The sequence below is a fragment of the Apiospora phragmitis genome (genome assembly GCF_038363925.1).
Source record: "Apiospora phragmitis strain CBS 135458 chromosome Unknown utg000008l:1.0-3514335.0:1.0-3519231.0, whole genome shotgun sequence".
Taxonomy (NCBI): Eukaryota; Fungi; Ascomycota; class Sordariomycetes; order Amphisphaeriales; family Apiosporaceae; genus Apiospora; species Apiospora phragmitis.
In genome coordinates this window covers 1751728-1766819 of record NW_027117407.1, presented here as the reverse complement: position 1 = coordinate 1766819, position 15092 = coordinate 1751728, and the positions used below count along the sequence as shown (strand labels likewise).

The window sequence follows — 15092 nt, the reverse complement described above, 5'->3', positions numbered from 1 at the left end:
AATGTCGAGATGTCGTATTGCCTCCTTGTGTCGAAGGGGACAGCTGGACGTGAGGCGGCAGCAGCTTCACCTACACAGCCCGTTCGTTCGTTGGCTGCATCGTCATGTGGCAGGGATTGGGTCTGTGCTCAACCTGTGTCAGGGGTTAGCTCAAGTCGCCGCTAGGTACATGCCAGCTTGCATAAGCCTACAAATCGAGGCCTATGACGAAGTACAGTGAGTGAGTGACCACTGATAAGATTAGCAGTAATTCAATTGAACGGGTACGATGCGCATTACTTTAGCAACTTTTTGCCCTTCTTGAACATGTCTAAACGATCTCAAACCTGTTACCTTCAACTGCCATACCAATTCAGATGACCTTTGGCAAATGGAGATGCCGTAGCAGCTTGCCCAACCATTTACATTGCCTCTTCTAGGCTGTAACAGCCATGGCTGCTGCCGATGTCTGCCCAACGCGGCCGGAACCGACGTACGTGTATATTCTGCCAACCCCGCCATATATGTAACTGACAGTTTCCTACCAGGCTGTCTTTTACCCAGGGTTTAATAGTCGGCCAGCTCTCTGTCGTTCTTCTTATAGCCGCCTTTATCAAGTTCTTCATCTTTGGGATGCCCCTTCTCCCGAGGAAATAGCCCAGCTCCGAGCGACAGAAAAACGACGCTCGCGGACGCTCGCACACAAACGATCTCTTCTCACCCTCCGTACCGACAACCCAAGGCAGCCCCAACCGACTCTTAACAAGAAAAAGTCTGCCATTCTACGCAACCCCCGACCCTCACGATCGGTTCCATATTACACAAGACATACTACAACGTGGACAGCCACCAGCCCGAGTCCCTGGACTGGTTCAACGTCCTCATCGCTCAAACAATCGCTCAGTTCCGAAGCGACGCGCAGCACGACGATGCCATACTTACATCGCTGACCAAGGCGCTGAATGGGACGACGCGCCCCGACTTCTTGGATGAGATCAAGGTCTCGGAGCTTACATTGGCGAAGACTTCCCCATATTGAGCAATTGCCGCATAATACCACTGGACGAGGACGGCCTGAGTTTGGATCCGGGGCCAATGCCGGGAAACGCTTCGATGCTAATAGCTCCCGAGCCACCCGCGAGGGCGCCCGGTTGCAAGCTCGTATGGACGTCGACTTGAGCGACATGATCACACTTGCGTTGGAGACCAAGATGCTACTGAATTACCCAAAACGACTGACCGCCGTCTTGCCCGTTGCCCTTGGCCGTCAGCGTTGTACGATTTAGTGGCACATTGTGCATCTCTTTTATCCCAGCAACCCGTCGCAAAGCACACCCACGATGATGGCATTCAACTTCCTGGACGACTACCGTTTGGACTTCTCCATCCGCAGCCTGGTGGGGAGCCGGTCACGACTTCAGGACGTCCCCAAAATTGCGCAGCTGGTAGAGTCTAGGTTGCATAAGTGGTTTGATGACCGCGTGGTGGAGCCGAGATTCCAGGAGATCGCTTTGCCGAGCTTATGGCCACGTAAGAAGAACACAAGGGGTGGCGAGGACGGCCCGGATGGGCCCCTGGGAATGGGTAGCATATCTAAAGGGAAAGGAGGTGACGTTGCACGGGACATGACAGGGGAGGCGCGCAGAGACAGCGGTGCCGAGTCGGACATGCTCAGAGACATTAGCCCAGAGCCTGGCAGCTTGCGGTACCGGAGGCGTGGCCGTCTCGATAGTACCGGCCAGATGAGCATGCCCGGCGGAATGCCCGGAATCAGTATGGATGTGGCATCGTAACACTCGATCAAGTCACAAAAGGAGAAGAAAAAAAGAACACAAAGCATGCCACTCACTCGCCTCTGTTCGGGAAGTCACCTTAAGCTAAAAACTTGTTCTACACCAAACAAGGTAGAGAGCCTGTGTTGGCAACTTGACCAATGAAGTCTTCCACAGCGCTTGGGGCCTAGGACTACTTTCAGTTACTGCTCCGGCTCCTGACAGTCTTCGTCACACCCAGAAAGGCAGGTTGCGACCTGCTTACTATATCAGTAGCAAGCCTGGAGCCATTCTGGTTAGCCGCCTGCGGAGTAGATTGAGGCCCCATACTTGCGCTCCTGTGCAATTAATCACGTTAGGGCTGGACAAGGTGTTTCGAGAATAGTAACGGTTCAGACGGAGGAGTCGTGCCATCTTCAACCACTTTGGGGTCCGAAAGACTACCCCTGGCCTCAGCTCGGTGCCGACGGAATCGATGCTAAGACAACCCAAGACCATAAGCGATTCAATCACAAGGCTGGAGGAAGTAAGCTGACATTTCAACCGCAATTGGATGGTAACATGTAATTAATGGTTCGGATACATCTAGACCATTTCGTCAATGTCTATATAAGCTAAGTCGGTAGACCAGTTGCTTCGCCTGTCCCAAACGCTCTTCGCATCTAAGTTGGGTTTTGCTGTTGAAGAGAACAGGTCTGCACTCCTCAAGATCTCCAACTCCCAGTGTCTTTGTAATTCCATCGGAAATTATGTTGCCTCCCACACTACTCTCCCTTGCTGCCGTGTTTGCTGGCTGTGCGCTTCCCACTCATGCGGCGCCAGAAAGGTCCAACTAGGCGTTAAAGGCAGCGAGGGCCCCCAATGTCCCAAGCTTCTTCAAGCCCGGTGTGAAGTGGCAAATCGAGATCAGTAACCCTATCAAGGTATCAGGCTCTAAGGCGGTGGCCCCGGTAGACGCCCGTGTCTGGGACGTCGACATGTTCGACTCCATCCAGGGCGATGCTTCTAGCAACGTTATCGCAAAGCTCCGGGTACGTACCGAGCCTTCACCTTACCATGACTTCCAAAAGATGATTTTGCTAACAACTCATGTCGGTCTTCCAGGCCGCTCAGAGGTCAAGCGTTGGCGACATATTCGTCATCTGCTACTTCAACGGCGGCGCCCTGAACCCCACGGACCCCAACATCCAGCAGTTCGCCGCCGACGACAATCTGGGCACGATCCCGGGCTGGGAGACGAGCACTACGTGGACGTCGCGAGCAGCGAGGTGGTCGCGCTTATGAAGAAGCGCATCGACGCGGGCGTCGCCGGCGGCTGCGACGTCTTCGACCCGGACAACATCGACGGGTACCTGCAGCCGGGCCAGGTGCGGCGCAAGACGGGGACCGCGCGCACTGGCGCAGGCCGACTACTATGGTTACGTCGCGGCGCTGGCGGACCACGCGCACGCGGCGGGCAAGCTGCTGGGCCAGAAGAACGCGGCGGAGCTGCTCGCGCTCGAGGACGGGACCGGCAGGGGCCTGTTGCGGGACGGGTTTGTCGACTTCGCCGTCACCGAGGGCTGCGCCGTCGGCGGGGGCAGTAGCAGCGACCCGACGTGGTGCGCGTCGGTGCAGCCCTTCGTCGACGCCGGCAAGCCTGTCTTCCAGATCGAGTACCCGTCCGAGTGGGGCAACGACTGCTCGCCCGCGGCCCTCGGTAAGAGCGCTCTCGACAAGTACTGCACGTACGCCACTGGCGGCTTCAGCCCTATTATGAAGCTGGATGGGGACGATTGCGGACTTGACGGTGTGACGCAGTACTGTGGGTCGACCACGATTGTGAACACCCCCATGGACGTGTAAGAAGCAGTAGTCAATATATCTTGCTTTGGAGAGGCTCTTCTTCTTTCCTGATATATGTTTGACTTCAGGCGGGAGAGTCTGAAGTTGCTCTCGAGGCTGCGTGTTACTCGAAAAATGTACGAGCTACCCCTATTTGACCTTGAGGGCATCCGAAGGTCAAATAAGGATGGCTCTTACATGTATACTGACCCGATTCATCTCGTCCATAACAACTTACGAATACCAGCAGGAGCTTCTCATAATCTTATACAGTATCTGTAACGGCAACAACTTATGCTATAAGATGCTCGAAGCTATTTGGTAGCTAGCTTTGCTCAGGGGTAGGCGCATGCTTGCAGCTTTGGCCGGAGTCGAGAATATGCAGTAGTCATATGCTGACATGCTGCTCTTATTGCTGAGCAGCCCTTACTTTCTCCACCCTTGGCGGAGAGTCGCCGTGTAAGAAGGTCCGGCCCGGGAGACCAATTTGGGGCATGGCCTCCACGTTTCCACTATTGCTCAGATATGCAATGCAGAGGCGGGGAGCACCGTGACGGTGCCAAGAACTTTTGCCAGTTTCCATCTCTATTTAATTTAGATTGAGTGAGCTCTTATTCCAGGATTCGCACCCGGCCGACTGGGTTCATTTTACTTGGCCAGTTGTGGAGTTTTATTTAGCCTGCGCGGATGATCTCCCTCCTGACTTCCCGGTTTAGGGGGGGCCTGGATATGCATGCTTTCCACGTGCAACGGTAAACTAGCATGGAGCAGAAGATAGTTAATATACACGTCGAATTTTCTCTCTTCCCGATCACGCGGTTACGACTCCTCCCCCCAACTGCCAGGACTGCCCAGATTCTTGGCCTCGCCATTCTCCGATCCATAGTGTAGGAACACGAACCCCCCTTACAGAGAGCGAGCCCGAGCGGACCAATAGTTGACAACCGAGAATTAGGACAAGACTTCATCTTTTATTATGGCGGAGGGGGCAGGAGAACAGCAAACATCATGATACGTGGTAACATAACATGTCGTCACATGGAGGATGATCCCCTCAGTGGCTGTCCATTCCGGGCTTCCGCAGCTGGAAAACCAATATCCTTGCGCCTTGCTTATTGGAGGTACTATAAATGCCTACTGGCCTACTCGCTTCCTCTGGGACGGACGGCACACCCAGCACAGCAGTACCCCACTAAACTGCAATCAAGAAGCCCCTATCATCTATACCTAGCAATATCTTTGTGTTCAAACAATTACTGAGCGCGATTGCGAATCCGTGCTGCGTCCATATATATCACCTCACAGAATATAGAACCATGAAGTGGCTAAAGAGCCTCGCCTACCTCAGCTTCGCGGCCTCTTTCGTATCGGCCCACCCGGTATCCCGAGAAGCTAGAGAAGAAGCGGCCGTCGAAGTATACCAGTTAGGAGCCATTGTGTAGGTAGCACTTCACTCACCAACAAACCTCGTTCTACCGACCCCAAAAGATCCTAGTCTGCTATCACTAACCCACCTCACTCCCCCACAACAGCGGCGGCATAGACGACAGAATGCTCAACTTCAACGGCTTCACCGTGGGCATCTTCACGGGCTCGGACCCGGGCCCCATCTACGTGACGGCGCAGCCCAGCAGCCAGAACGCGAGCCTTTTCTCGTTGCACCTCTGGCCCGCCGACAAGCACGAGGACCACGTGCTAGGGCTGCAGCCGACGTACGCGGCGCAGGAGAGCCCCGGCCTGATCACACGGATCGAGAAGCCGCCGGCGAAGAGCCCGGGCTCCGGCGACGGGGCGGCGACGACGGCGACGACAAGGCCGTCTGGAACACCTGGACCATGAGCGGTGGCAACCTCAACGTCTACCCGCCGCCGCAGAACTGGGTCGCGGTCACGTACCCGAACGGCGGCTCTGGGTCCTTCAACCTTCTCGCCATGATCCGTAAGTTTCTGGATCCCACAACCCCCTGTGTTTCTCAGCGTACCTACCGTATTTGAAAAAGTGATGGCCTGTATCAAAGGCGCTTACACATGTATATTATAGCTGGATGGGCTGTGATCGAACCGTTCAATGCCCAACTCACCTATACAAAGGTTGATATCGCCACAATCCAGAGTTGAAACCCGAAACTGGTGGAGTTGAAAGAAGCGGTGGAGAGGTCTGGAAAACACCAAAAAATGGGAGAGAGTCATGCATTCAAGCGCTTGTCGAGTGTTACTTCAATTTATATGTGCCAAAAACTTAGCTATTTTGTAATTGAATAATGAACGAAGTCACCGATAGTGATCAACCGTTGCAAACACCGCGCTCCTTAAGTGCTGACTGAACCTGAGTGCTGAGTGCATGGCATGGCATAAATTTTATATGGGGAGATGGAAAGGAAAGACACTCAGATGTCATTTACTGCCAGGCCAGGGAACTCCGACACGTTGATGGTTATATGGGCGAGTGGCGGTTGAATGGGATCAGCATCATAATCTCCATCATGGAGGCTGATACAGACCGGGATGAAAAGATGTTGTATGAGAGACGGGGTCCAGATACGCAGCCAAATTTCCAGGGGAAGGCGAGTGAAGAGATGGAATCCTGAAGTATGATAGCTTTTCTTTAGAGCTAAATGCTCATCATTGAAAAACTTGGCCTTCGCCAACCCAGCCTCTCCAGCCGTTGCCATTTCTCTTCTTATCTGGTGCAGTAGCGGTTAACTGTTTCGGTTGATTCTGAGTTTGTGAGGATGGAATGAGCTGAAGCAGAGAAAATGGAATGGCTCGCTAGTAATAATATCCCCTTGAGTGTGACAATGCAATAGTCATGATCAGGTCCTCATCGGCGGAGGTTGAGACTGGCTGGACCGGACAGGAGCCGGTGTGGGTGACTCGAGCGCCGCAGGGGGGAGGCCGGCAGTGGATCAGTGAAGGGGAATGCGTTAAAATGGGGCATCCCGCCGCCACAATTAGCCACAAGTGCAGCAATTAGGTACTTGTACATGTTGTTAGGCAGTGCCACCTGCGGCCTAAGCTGTTTTGCTTTAGCTGCATCAACTGGAGAAAGGTCGCCCCCCGAAACCATCTAAAGAACATTATCTTTTTCCAACATCCGCGAGTTGACAGATTCCACATCGTTTAACTACCAATTTCGCCAAAATGTCGTGGAGAAGCCAGGGCATCACTGGATCGAACAATATCCCTCTGGGAAGCCGTCGACGTGGCGCTGACGATGGCGATGAGGGCGTTGTCAAGCGCGAAGCGAGCGTCGAGACTCCCAGCTACTCCAATGGCGATCGCGACTTGAAGCGCGGTCGCAGTCCCGAGCCACGCTCCGATGCCGACGGTCCTCGGCGCCGCAAGAAGCGCAACCGATGGGGCGATGCCTCAGAGAATAAAGCAGCTGGCCTTATGGGCTTGCCGACAGCCATTGTCGCGAACATGACGAGCGAGCAGCTCGAGGCTTATACTTTGCATTTGCGAATTGAGGAGATCAGCCAGAAGCTCCGGATCGACGATGTTGTGCCAGCTGATGGTGACAGGTAAGCGACAACTTCCATGTCATCTTTGCATTACGGACATACACTGACCGCCATCCTCTATTGTTCCAGATCTCCTTCGCCCCCGCCCCAGTACGACAACTATGGTCGCCGTGTCAACACCAGAGAATACCGTTACCGAAAGCGCCTGGAGGATGAGCGCCACAAGCTGATTGAGAAGGCCATGAAGACCATTCCTAACTACCACCCGCCTCAGGACTACCGCCGTCCCACAAAGACCCAAGAGAAGGTCTATGTGCCAGTCAACGACTACCCGGAGATTAACTTCAGTGAGATTGCTAACCCTCTAACCTTTCTAACCATAATCCTTCCCCGTGTCGTCCAAGGTCTTGCCAGAGGAGCCGTCGCAAATGCTGTAGATGGGCTGTGGACAAGCCTGGCTTCATCTTCTAACCATCTAACCTCGTATTCACCTATCACCTATTGCAGACTTACTAACACTTAGCTTCTTCCTACTAAAGTCGGTTTACTTATTGGGCCCCGTGGCAACACTCTGAAGAAGATGGAGACTGAATCCCAAGCCAAGATTGCCATTCGCGGTAAAGGTTCCGTCAAGGAAGGCAAGGGCCGCTCCGATGCCGCGCACGCCAGCAACCAGGAGGAGGACCTTCACTGTCTCATTATGGCAGATACTGAGGAGAAAGTCAACAAGGCCAAGAAGCTCATTCACAACGTCATCGAGACTGTATGTTCACTTCTGCCCCTCTTGCTAGCATGCGCTTACACTAACAAACTACAGGCTGCTTCCATACCCGAAGGACAGAACGAGCTCAAGCGCAACCAGCTTCGTGAGCTCGCAGCCCTGAACGGTACACTCCGAGACGATGAGAACCAGGCCTGCCAGAACTGTGGACAGATCGGTCACCGCAAGTACGATTGCCCTGAGAAACAGAACTTTACTGCCAATATCATCTGCCGAGTCTGTGGCAATGCTGGTCACATGGCCAGGGATTGTCCTGACAGACAGCGGGGGCGCCAACTGGCGTAATGACGGTCCTCCTGGCCGCCCTGCCGCCCGTATCGGTGGCGGTGATGCCGTCGATCGCGAGTACGAGGTAAGTCTTGGATCCTGGCTACCTACACATGATTATAGATTACTAACTTCTTTAAGCAATTCATGCAAGAACTTGGCGGCGGCTCTGGCCCTCCTGCGCGCATCGAGGCTGGCCCTGGCTCCTATAATAACGGCGGCGGCGAGCCCAAGCCCTGGCAACGAGGCGCAACCGGCGCCGCTGCTCCTTGGCGTACACGCAACAACGATCAAGGTAACGATGAGCGTGGTGGCGGTGGCGGCGGTGGGGGCCCTGCTCCTTGGCGCAGTCGCGGCGATCGCGGCCATGACAACAACCAAGGCTCAAACGACTACTATGGCGGCAGCAACTACAACGGTGGCTCTGGTGCTGCCGCTGCTCCATGGCAGCAAGCCGCGCAGCAGCCTCCTGCCTACCCCTTCGTATCCTGGCTACCCTGGTTATGCTGCGCCCGGCATGGGCGCTCCTCCGGCTGCTCCTGGGATGGGCGCTCCCGGCTCGGGCGGCCTGGGGGCACCTCCGGGATTGCCTGGCAATCTTAATGCGCTTATTCAGCAGTACGCTGGCGGTGCAGCGCCTCCGCCGCCGCCCGCTGATGGTGCTCCACCACCTCCTCCTTCGGACATTCCTCCACCTCCGCCTGGCGCTTGAGTGTAGCGGCATTCGGATCCCCGTGTCCATGTACACTAACCAGCGTTCCCTCCGGCCACGATTGGCGTCTCGAGTGGTTTATAGCATTGACACAACAGGCAGTCTGATTCATCTAGGGCATTAACTGCACGCAGGAACAGTCGTTACAGCAACAAAACACCCCATTGCGAAATGGGAGATGGTGCACATTCGAGCGCAGATCTGATATGAATGTTCGTGTAGTATTAGCTGTAATCGCTTAACATTGATTTTTGCACATCCGATTTGGTGTTTGATTCGTTTTGGCTTGTCATGCGTCCAGGCCAACCACTGGGCATCTGATGTTTGATGTATGCTTTGCTCGCTGACCAACAACCTACCCATCATTCCAACTGGCCAACGCGACTGCATATCCAGACCATGCACATTCATTCTCGAAAGTTGCACATGGATTCTAATTCCATGACCCACATCTTCGCTTCCCACTAACCACTGTGCTGCAAACGAGGATCACCCCCTGGCGTCGTCACTGGGCACATGAACCAACAAAAGCCCGGCCTAAAGTTTATGCTTCCATTTCCGGACGAAGACAGTGGCCTGATCAATACAACTGCGGTAGCACCATAGTACATCGTTGCCTGTTTCTGGAATCTGGAATGCGATAATGTGATTTTTCCGTGTCTGAGTAAATAATGCTACATTTCGAGATCTTCAACGAACCTAGGAATCTAATATCATACCGGATGGTTTAGTTGGAACCTGAAAATATTCTGTTGTTTCTTGAAGCAATGGAACTGTGAAGACCACTTACTTATTCGACTGTATACGGAACCAATAATGCCCCTGACGAAAATGACGAGATAAAACTTGAGATGCTATGCCACCTACGACTTTTTCAAAAAGTGGACAAATGACTTCGAGTCCATCTGCCGCTGGAAAGCTCTGCTCTGATCCCGAACCACCATATTCCCGAACGTCTGTACAACGCCCTCTTGGGCCTCCCCCACGATTCCCTGCATTGCCGCTCCAGCTCTCCCATCATCTTCCTGTATCCCTACTTCCTCTCCCCTTTCGATTTAACTGATGTCCCGAAGAGATCGTCCATTGATAGAACCATTGTCCACCCCGCCCCTTCAGACTCTACTTGACCAGTTAAGAACCACAGAGCATGTGCATAATCCTTCTGCAGCTTGCCATATACGCTTTCCAGACATTCGTATGTCGTATTCTTGTTTTCATCAAGTATCTCCTTGTATGCCTCGACACGATATGTCTTGACTCCCACCAACGATCCGGTATGCTCAAGAGCAACCGTAAACCCAGCGACTGCCTCGCCTAAAGCACTCTCGTCCAAAGACTCATCAGGTCCCAAGTTCAAGAAATAATCATAGAGTTTCTTGTAGAAGAACTTCAAATCCCTCGTCAGGCAGATGAGTTGAGGTGCACTGGCCGAGTCAGTCATGGGACGCCTCAAGCTGACCTGCAGGAAAGATGGATAGCCTAACCTTGTACCCCCGTCGGTGTAACTATCCGGTATACCAAAAATCAGGCGGCTCATGTGGTCATAAGAATAAGCTAACGTACTCTCACTCTCCAACAAGCTGGCCCAGTCTTCAGTGCTTTTGCGGCCTTCTTCGAAAGGGCTTAACAACTTGGGTATGTCCAGACCAGCCCAGGGGACGATGCTTAATGCTTGATATCGTTTGGATGCATTCGCTGTGCCAATATTTCGTTGGAAGAATGGAAAAATATTGTTAAGAATTTGGAACCTGAGCCAAAACCTTTTTCTCATGCCCTGGCGAAGATTGTCATCTGGAGGATTCTCGGGTGTCTGGTGATGTTCGGGAAGGACCACTGGATAACGTTGAGGCCGCGGTATCTTATTATTGGACTGGCTGAACAAATAATCCAACAGAATAATTAGTGGCGACTCCATGCTGTATTTAGTCCCCTTGGGGTTTGGTGACGGCTAGGTTCGCTGTCCTCCGTTTTGGGATGATTTATTAAGGCAGGAAACATGGCTCTCGTTTTTATAGAGGGAAATGTGCCTACTTATGATCTTCCGAAGTCATAGACGTCAAAGGCGTTTCATGAAGCAAACAATCCCAATAGACGTGACCGGAAACGTCCATGTCGAGCAAACTCCATTCCACCGCACCGGCTGAGCAAACCTCCAGGGTCTTGCTATTAAGCTGAACGGAACAACGAGTGTTGTTCAAGGAGCCCCCTGTCGGCTGGATAGAAAAGGTATATCAAGCAGGAGCATCATCTTTAGCAAGCCAGGTCATTATAATAGAAGAAGTGATCTCTATGAATGGCCCTTGCTACAAGACAGGATATGAACAGAAGATTGAGTAGAGGCAAACGCATCGCAACAATATTGCTTTGAGACAAGATGCAGGGTACGGAGCAACAGCAAACATATCAGAATAAGAATGGGGCTTGTTCTGATGTACATGAAGACATTCAAACAGGGGAAGAAGACTATAACAGGACGCAACCGCCCCCTTATTCCACGGCATAACCCGCATTAGCCTCCTCATTCATCACAGTGACCCTCGACTAAAGGTTATACAACATGGATGATGCACAGCCAGATCCACCGCCTCAGCACTTACACAACCTAAGCCGAATTATCACATTCGGCATCATCTCCGACCTGCTCCGCAGGCGGGTAGTGTTGCTCAAGGAGAGATGTAAGCTCGTGCTAGACTTCGTGGGTATCTGGGTCAACCGAGCTAAGGTGGAGATACTGGACTTGCTGTACTACCGTGTCGGCTTCCGGAGGTGAGTCTCGCCGGCATCGAAGCGGTTGCCAAGCCCTGGAGATCCGGGTGAATCCGCCAACAAAGTGATGCAGGCAAGTATTTCGGAGTGGAGATCCATCCCGAGTTCTACCTTCTAAATAACGACGATGTCCTTGGACAGCGAAGAGTGCAACTGCAAGGGGAGCACGGGTCCTCTAGGTAGGACAGTTAGATGAGTAGACAGTCTCCTTCACAGACATTGTGCCCTTATCGGGGATTGCCGAAGTGGCGTGTCAAGGAGACAACCACGCTATATCCAATCTGACCATGTCCATACTTCGAGCTTCTCTTCTCGAGTCACTACACTTGACCATTGGAATATCCGTAACGTTGCGTTTTTGGGGTCGTATCCGATCCTGTGTCCAAAGCCATGGCCCCTTCAAGTAACTACTTCGTTGTATCGTTCATCCTACTAAATTTTAAGTAATTTCTTGTTGAGCCTAGTATAGGTAAGCAGGGCGAGATGGTTGTTTTGAACTAGAATGGCCATCATTGGTAAGTAGTCAACAATTGCCAAATGCTATGCTCAGTGACGGATTAGAGTCGATGTAAACTGGCTGTTGTATTGAATTACATAATGGGTGACTAAGTAGATTCTGCCCAGAATGTTGAGATTTGGAGGAGACGAACAGAGAACGGTGGGAGTGCAACGTCCACAGTATGTCTCAGATCGCAGAGGGGGGTGCAGGCACTATAGACTCGAATCCTACTCTGTTTTGCCGAAATCACCAACAAGGTAAAGACCAGCCTCCGACCCTCCCCCATTCGCATAAGCTTTTTGCACGCTATATATCCGATGTTGATATTAACCGCATCCGGGCCCCTGGCCGGCGGAGCACATCTAGCTACCATTATGACGTCTAGGCCTTGCATTAGGCGCGAGAACATTGCCCAATAAAGGAAATATAGGGGATATATCTGCCGCGAAGAAGCTATGCATTGGCAGGGATTAGGCGGAGGAGAAACGGCCTAGGACGGGGGAAACTGGGCCGATTAATCTAATAATATAGATGAAGCAACATTCACATCCGTCGGCCTTGTGGTGTTCCCTGGCTTGATCCCTTCGGGGCAGCCCCTGTCAACAAGCTTTCGCTTCCTTGAGCGTGTCCCGGCTAGTTTTGTCGGCTGCCATGTACCAGAAGCAGTATTCCTCCCATCGGACGATTTGGCCCGGGGGAGGCGTTGTAGCTTCGAGTATAAATCAAGCAGGTTAGCGTTTCGCGGCATCGGCCGTTTTGACGTAACTTTAAGCCTTTTGGAGACGACGATTCACGGTTTGATGCGGGGTTATTCATTTCACGCGACCAGTTTCGACACCATTTGAGCGTTACATCTTTATTTCAATTACAGCAAGCCGGATTCCTCCAGCGCGGCCCGGAATAGCTTGTCTTTTCCCGTTCCGCTGTCACAAGCTCACGTGTTTGAACACAAAAAAAGAAACGTGTGACAAACAAGACACCATGAAGACTTTCAACATCATCATCGCCGGCGCACTGGCCATGTGCGCGGCAGCAATGCCACCCGCTGTCCTCAGAGAAACGCCATGTACGTCGGGAACGCCCACGACGACGGCTGGCTACCCTATCAGCTACTCCCAAGCCACGCCTACACAGTTTGTCGGCCAAGCATACCAGCCCGCGTTAGATTGGGCCAGCAGCCATATCCTGGGAACATATGTGAGTGGGCTGATGCGCTAAGGATCATTGGGACGACGTGGGAAAAACAACTTGTTGAACTGCTGAGTATCCTGACTGACTGTGCTGACTCATTTTTTTAGACCTACGGCGTACCGCTGCCCACCGAGACAGGCTTTGCCTATGCACAGTACAAGTGCCAGTTCAAGTGCAACTCCTTCGAGGGCTCGAGCTTCTTCGTGAAATACGGTGAGTGAGACAGGTCCCCTCCAGTCCTCATGTTACATCGTGCTGCGAACGGCTATACTGACTGGCTTTTGTTTTGTTTTGCTCAGCTGGAGTCGATGAAACCGACGGTGCACTGTGCACGTGTTACAGCGACATGTGAGTTATTCCCCATCATTACAGCACCCAGAACTGCCCTTTGTTGTGTTTGCATTATTGTTTGTTGTTTGGGGGGGACGGGTTGTTACGTGAATGAGTGGCTGACTAGACTACTTACTTACAGGATGGATCCGGACACTTTCGTTGCAGACGAGCAGGCCATGGTCGGCGCTTGGAACTCGCTCTGCAACTCTGCAACTAACTAGTTCCATTGTTGGGGTAGTGCCCCATCCTCACCGAAGGCCTCCAGGATTCGGAGACTAAGGAGAGGGGGATAGGAGAAAGAAAAGGGGTGGCTGGCTCATCATATTCCAGGAACTTTCGAAGGATCAAGCACGGAGTTAAGTTCAAAATGAGTTTCGTAGTTTGACTTGGTAATAATCTGTATTAATTCATACGAGTATCCCAAAACAGCTCATTGCACGACTAAATACCTGCCTCGTGGCCTTTCGGCCTATGTGAGTCCACCACGGCGCCTTCTAGTCCCCCGCTACGTTGGAAGCCTATTTTCAACGGCGAACGAGGCTAGTGCTACTATTTGGCGTATGTTGGCCTAGTGCCAAAGACGAGATTGGAATTGCTATAGGAAGAAGGACGGGCTTGACCAGAAGAGCGGTTCTGACTAGAAGAACGGCTTTGGGTAGAAACTGGTAAAATAGCACGACCTTGACCCCACTGCATTCTCGTGCGCAGGTTGCTGGGACAAAGGGGCGCAGAGGCTCCGTTTTGGGCGCTGGTACACACCCGGGGCTGTCGCTGGTAGGTCGACCGGTTACCTTGCGCGTATTGAGAGGATCCGAGGGCGTTCAGGTACTGCTGCTGGTAGGCCTGGTGGAATTTTTGATAAGGGACTTGGGTTAGGCGGCCATTGAGGTGGATGTAAAAGTTCTGGGTGACATGGGTGCCACTCCAGGAATGGGGCTGATGAAAACTGTTACAGCCGAGGCAGAAGGGTATGTACATGGCTTGCCATAGATCCATGGAGTTGCTGATTGTCGTGGCTAATCTTCTCAAGTCTGTGTTGGAGACGTTTTATCGTGCGTAAAGGTGTCGTAGATTTCTACTGGGGCGGAATATCGTGAGAGTTCTGTGCTAGTAGGATACAAGCTTCAGAAAGCATGGTTAATCTAGAATATATACAGTCCCATATGCATAACGTCAGATATTACTATGGCGATATTGAACACTGGGGTGAATCAGCAGGAACAAGTATGAATCGTCATGCGAACTCTAATACATTCATACCCACCTGTCTACCTATGTACAATATGACACACGACGTATCAGGTAGAAACATACTGGAGTAGCTCGGCTCATTCAATAACGGGCAAGGTTGGATACCTTCCCCTGAAAGTTGTTGCGTGCTTACCTTATGCTGCCGTAGATCCGAGTCGCATAGGCCAGACTTCTATTTATCGGAGCTAAGTACCATTTTCCCCAAGGATTATTGGTACCTGTCAATAACCACGCGCTCCGTAATCGTACTGCTG

The 15092-nt window shown here is 52.3% G+C and overlaps 8 protein-coding genes across 8 annotated transcripts; 7 read left to right on the top strand and 1 right to left on the bottom strand.

Annotated features, from left to right (window-relative positions):
* Positions 1–431: 431 nt before the first annotated feature.
* PG994_008963 (uncharacterized protein) lies at positions 432–1265 on the top strand (the record flags this gene model as incomplete). Its single annotated transcript, XM_066860372.1, has 3 exons — positions 432–472; positions 826–979; positions 1122–1265. 3 exons carry the CDS (start codon positions 432–434, stop codon positions 1263–1265), a joined length of 339 nt encoding a protein of 112 aa, XP_066713961.1.
* A 54-nt stretch (positions 1266–1319) lies between these two features.
* On the top strand, positions 1320–1772 carry PG994_008962 (uncharacterized protein; the record flags this gene model as incomplete). Its single annotated transcript, XM_066860371.1, has 1 exon — positions 1320–1772. The coding sequence occupies one exon, from the start codon at positions 1320–1322 to the stop codon at positions 1770–1772; it is 453 nt and encodes a 150-aa protein (XP_066713960.1).
* Positions 1773–2728: 956 nt separating this feature from the next.
* Positions 2729–3596, top strand: PG994_008961 (glycoside hydrolase superfamily; the record flags this gene model as incomplete). The annotated part of the gene is given in 4 exon segments (XM_066860370.1): positions 2729–2782; positions 2856–2998; positions 3016–3118; positions 3156–3596. 4 exon segments carry the CDS (start codon positions 2729–2731, stop codon positions 3594–3596), a joined length of 741 nt encoding a protein of 246 aa, XP_066713959.1.
* A 1295-nt stretch (positions 3597–4891) lies between these two features.
* On the top strand, positions 4892–5414 carry PG994_008960 (uncharacterized protein; the record flags this gene model as incomplete). The annotated part of the gene is made up of 2 exons (XM_066860369.1): positions 4892–5013; positions 5108–5414. The coding sequence occupies 2 exons, from the start codon at positions 4892–4894 to the stop codon at positions 5412–5414; spliced, it is 429 nt and encodes a 142-aa protein (XP_066713958.1).
* Positions 5415–6715: 1301 nt separating this feature from the next.
* Positions 6716–8798, top strand: PG994_008959 (Branchpoint-bridging protein; the record flags this gene model as incomplete). Its single annotated transcript, XM_066860368.1, has 7 exons — positions 6716–7098; positions 7168–7471; positions 7562–7801; positions 7856–7986; positions 8084–8171; positions 8228–8381; positions 8437–8798. 7 exons carry the CDS (start codon positions 6716–6718, stop codon positions 8796–8798), a joined length of 1662 nt encoding a protein of 553 aa, XP_066713957.1.
* Positions 8799–9831: 1033 nt separating this feature from the next.
* PG994_008958 (uncharacterized protein) lies at positions 9832–10239 on the bottom strand (the record flags this gene model as incomplete). The annotated part of the gene is made up of 1 exon (XM_066860367.1): positions 9832–10239. One exon carries the CDS (start codon positions 10237–10239, stop codon positions 9832–9834), a length of 408 nt encoding a protein of 135 aa, XP_066713956.1.
* Positions 10240–11355: 1116 nt separating this feature from the next.
* On the top strand, positions 11356–11568 carry PG994_008957 (uncharacterized protein; the record flags this gene model as incomplete). Its single annotated transcript, XM_066860366.1, has 1 exon — positions 11356–11568. One exon carries the CDS (start codon positions 11356–11358, stop codon positions 11566–11568), a length of 213 nt encoding a protein of 70 aa, XP_066713955.1.
* Positions 11569–13044: 1476 nt separating this feature from the next.
* On the top strand, positions 13045–13808 carry PG994_008956 (uncharacterized protein; the record flags this gene model as incomplete). The annotated part of the gene is made up of 4 exons (XM_066860365.1): positions 13045–13260; positions 13362–13471; positions 13597–13602; positions 13727–13808. 4 exons carry the CDS (start codon positions 13045–13047, stop codon positions 13806–13808), a joined length of 414 nt encoding a protein of 137 aa, XP_066713954.1.
* Positions 13809–15092: the final 1284 nt, after the last annotated feature.